This window comes from Protopterus annectens, chromosome 17.part0 (assembly GCF_019279795.1).
Source record: "Protopterus annectens isolate FY-2018-M chromosome 17.part0, PAN1.0, whole genome shotgun sequence".
Taxonomy (NCBI): domain Eukaryota; kingdom Metazoa; phylum Chordata; order Ceratodontiformes; family Protopteridae; genus Protopterus; species Protopterus annectens.
The window spans coordinates 725,855,517-725,859,657 of record NC_056751.1 but is presented as its reverse complement, the minus strand read 5'-3'; the positions used below and the strand labels follow the sequence as shown (position 1 = coordinate 725,859,657).

The window sequence follows — 4,141 nt, the reverse complement described above, 5'->3', positions numbered from 1 at the left end:
GGCTTTCAGTAGCTTAGAAAGTGTATTTGTTTGTTTTTTAACTGGTCTTTATGTCTTTGATCTGATGAAGCTCGCATGAGTGAAAGCGCTTATCAAGTGGACTGGTGCACTATTTTATTCTGTCTTAATAAATCTTTCAAAGGACATTTAGCTTTGCTCCGCTCCTGTTCATTATTGGTTTATGCAGTTTATCATTTATTGTCTGAACAAGAGCGTTTATCCGATGTTTTGGTGCGACTATTGTTACTATTTGTTTTTTCATTCACCTTTCTGGTTGTGTTAAATTATATTTTTTGTATAATACAGCACCACTTGTTACAGCGTGTTTTACATTTTTATTTTTTCTACATTTTCCCAGTAAGCAATGGAACATGTGAATTAGTAATGACAAAACTATGCATTTCAACCATAAAAGGTTACTCAAAGTTCTGTCATTAATATCTACCAAGATCAACCAATACTCACAGTGTTTGCAGAAAGAGAAGTCTTGCAAGTAATACAACATTAAAGAGATCTGTAACTAATGAAGAGGTTGCTGCTGGCAAACAACTTTACATTTCAATTTTCATGAACAAATTCAGTGCCTGCTGCCCTTTAAGAATAAACTCCTTATGTTGCAATAAAAATGGAAAGCTCTTAATATTGAATTAAGGAATGGCTGGCCAACTGAGAACATGTTCATAGACATCTCATCCAAAGTAGGACACACTCAGGAGTGCAGCAACCTCACCCCCCCTTAAAGTGAACCAAAATATCAGCACTACATCTACATGGTGTGAGTAAAATCCACAGCCTTCTGCACCAAAGGGAAGTGTGCTACCTCATGTGCTACTAACATTGCTAACACTGCTGCTACCTGTTGTGTTACTAACACTGCTGCTACCTCTTGTGTTACTAACACTGCTGCTACCTGTTGTGCTACTAACACTGCTGCTACCCGTTGTGTTACTAACACTGTTGCTACCTCTTGTGCTACTAACACAGCTGCTACCTGTTGTGATACTAACACTGCTGCTACCTCTTGTGTTGCTAACACTGCTGCTACCTCTTGTGCTACTAACACCACTGCTACCTGTTGTGCTACAAACACTGCTGCTACCTCTTGTGCTACTAACACTGCTGCTACCTGTTGTGTTACTAACACTGGTGCTACCTGTTGTGTTACTAACATTGCTGCTACCTCTTGTGCGACTAACACTGCTGCTACCTGTTGTGTTACTAACACTGCTGCTACCTCTTGTGCTACTAACACTGCTGCTACCTGTTGTGTTACTAACAGTGCTGCTACCTCCTGTGCTACTAACACTACTGCTACCTCTTGTACTACTAACACTGCTGCTACCTCTTGTGTTATTAGCACTGCTGCTACCTGTTGTGCTACTAACACTGTTGCTACCTGTTGTGTTACTAACACTGCTGGTACCTCTTGTGCTACTAACACTGCTGCTACCTGTTGTGCTACTAACACTGTTGCTACCTCTTGTGCTACTAACACTGCTGCTACCTGTTGTGCTACTAACACTGCTGCTGCCTCTTGTGCAAATAACACTGCTGCTACCTTTTGTGCTACTAACACTGCTGCTACCTGTTGTGTTACTAACACTGCTGCTACCTGTTGTGTTACTAACACTGCTGCTACCTCTTGTGCTACTAACACTGCTGCTACCTCTTGTGCTACTAACACCGCTGCTACCTGTTGTGCTACTAACACTGCTGCTACCTGTTGTGTTACTAACACTGCTGCTACCTCTTGTGCTACTAACACTGCTGCTACCTCTTGTGTTACTAACACTGCTGCTACCTGTTGTGTTACTAACACTGCTGCTACCTCTTGTGCTACTAACACTGCTGCTACCTCTTGTGCTACTAACACTGCTGCTACCTCTTGTGCTACTAACACTGCTGCTACCTCTTGTGCTACTAACACTGCTGCTACCTGTTGTGTTACTAACACTGCTGCTACCTCTTGTGTTACTAACACTGCTGCTACCTGTTGTGTTACTAACACTGCTGCTACCTCTTGTGCTACTAACACTGCTGCTACCTGTTGTGTTACTAACACTGCTGCTACCTGTTGTGCTACTAACACTGCTGCTACCTGTTGTGTTACTAACACTGCTGCTACCTCTTGTGCTACTAACACTGCTGCTACCTCTTGTGCTACTAACACTGCTGCTACCTGTTGTGCTACTAACACTGCTGCTACCTGTTGTGTTACTAACACTGCTGCTACCTCTTGTGCTACTAACACTGCTGCTACCTCTTGTGCTACTAACACTGCTGCTACCTGTTGTGCTACTAACACTGCTGCTACCTGTTGTGTTACTAACACTGCTGCTACCTCTTGTGCTACTAACACTGCTGCTACCTGTTGTGTTACTAACACTGCTGCTACCTGTTGTGTTACTAACACTGCTGCTACCTCTTGTGCTACTAACACTGCTGCTACCTGTTGTGTTACTAACACTGCTGCTACCTGTTGTGCTACTAACACTGCTGCTACCTGTTGTGCTACTAACACTGCTGCTACCTCTTGTGCTACTAACACTGCTGCTACCTGTTGTGTTACTAACACTGCTGCTACCTCTTGTGCTACTAACACTGCTGCTACCTGTTGTGTTACTAACACTGCTGCTACCTCTTGTGCTACTAACACTGCTGCTACCTGTTGTGTTACTAACACTGCTGCTACCTCTTGTGCTACTAACACTGCTGCTACCTCTTGTGCTACTAACACCGCTGCTACCTGTTGTGCTACTAACACTGCTGCTACCTGTTGTGTTACTAACACTGCTGCTACCTCTTGTGCTACTAACACTGCTGCTACCTCTTGTGCTACTAACACTGCTGCTACCTGTTGTGTTACTAACACTGCTGCTACCTCTTGTGCTACTAACACTGCTGCTACCTCTTGTGCTACTAACACTGCTGCTACCTGTTGTGTTACTAACACTGCTGCTACCTCTTGTGCTACTAACACTGCTGCTACCTGTTGTGTTACTAACACTGCTGCTACCTCTTGTGCTTCTAACACTGCTGCTACCTCCTGTGCTACTAACACAGCTGCTACGTGTTGGGTTACTAACACTGCTGCTACGTGTTGGGTTACTAACACTGCTGCTACCTCTTGTGCTACTAACACTGCTGCTACCTGTTGTGTTACTAACACTGCTGCTACCTCTTGTGCTACTAACACTGCTGCTACCTGTTGTGTTACTAACACTGCTGCTACCTCTTGTGTTACTAACACTGCTGCTACCTCTTGTGCTACTAACACTGCTGCTACCTGTTGTGTTACTAACACTGCTGCTACCTGTTGTGTTACTAACACTGCTGCTACCTGTTGTGCTACTAACACTGCTGCTACCTGTTGTGTTACTAACACTGCTGCTACCTCTTGTGCTACTAACACTGCTGCTACCTGTTGTGTTACTAACACTGCTGCTACCTGTTGTGTTACTAACACTGCTGCTACCTCTTGTGCTACTAACACTGCTGCTACCTGTTGTGTTACTAACACTGCTGCTACCTCTTGTGCTACTAACACTGCTGCTACCTGTTGTGTTACTAACACTGCTGCTACCTGTTGTGTTACTAACACTGCTGCTACCTGTTGTGCTACTAACACTGCTGCTACCTGTTGTGTTACTAACACTGCTGCTACCTCTTGTGCTACTAACACTGCTGCTACCTGTTGTGTTACTAACACTGCTGCTACCTGTTGTGTTACTAACACTGCTGCTACCTCTTGTGCTACTAACACTGCTGCTACCTGTTGTGTTACTAACACTGCTGCTACCTCTTGTGCTACTAACACTGCTGCTACCTGTTGTGTTACTAACACTGCTGCTCCCTCTTGTGTTACTAACACTGCTGCTACATGTTGTGTTACTAACACTGCTGCTACCTCTTGTGCTACTAACACTGCTGCTACCTGTTGTGCTACTAACACTGCTGCTACCTCTTGTGCTACTAACACTGCTGCTACCTCTTGTGTTACTAACACTGCTGCTACCTCTTGTGTTACTAACACTGCTGCTACCTCTTGTGCTACTAACACTGCTGCTACCTGTTGTGTTACTAACACTGCTGCTACCTCTTGTGCTACTAACACTGCTGCTACCTGTTGTGTTACTAACAC

General features: G+C 44.4%; 1 protein-coding gene across 1 annotated transcript; it reads right to left on the bottom strand.

Annotated features, from left to right (window-relative positions):
• Positions 1–821: 821 nt before the first annotated feature.
• Positions 822–3,434, bottom strand: LOC122791505 (sericin-2-like; the record flags this gene model as incomplete). Its single annotated transcript, XM_044059247.1, has 4 exons — positions 822–1,126; positions 1,505–1,598; positions 2,892–2,948; positions 3,390–3,434. Coding segments are annotated over 4 exons (501 nt in total), but the record flags the coding sequence as incomplete, so codon positions are not given.
• Between the last annotated feature and the right edge of the window lie 707 nt (positions 3,435–4,141).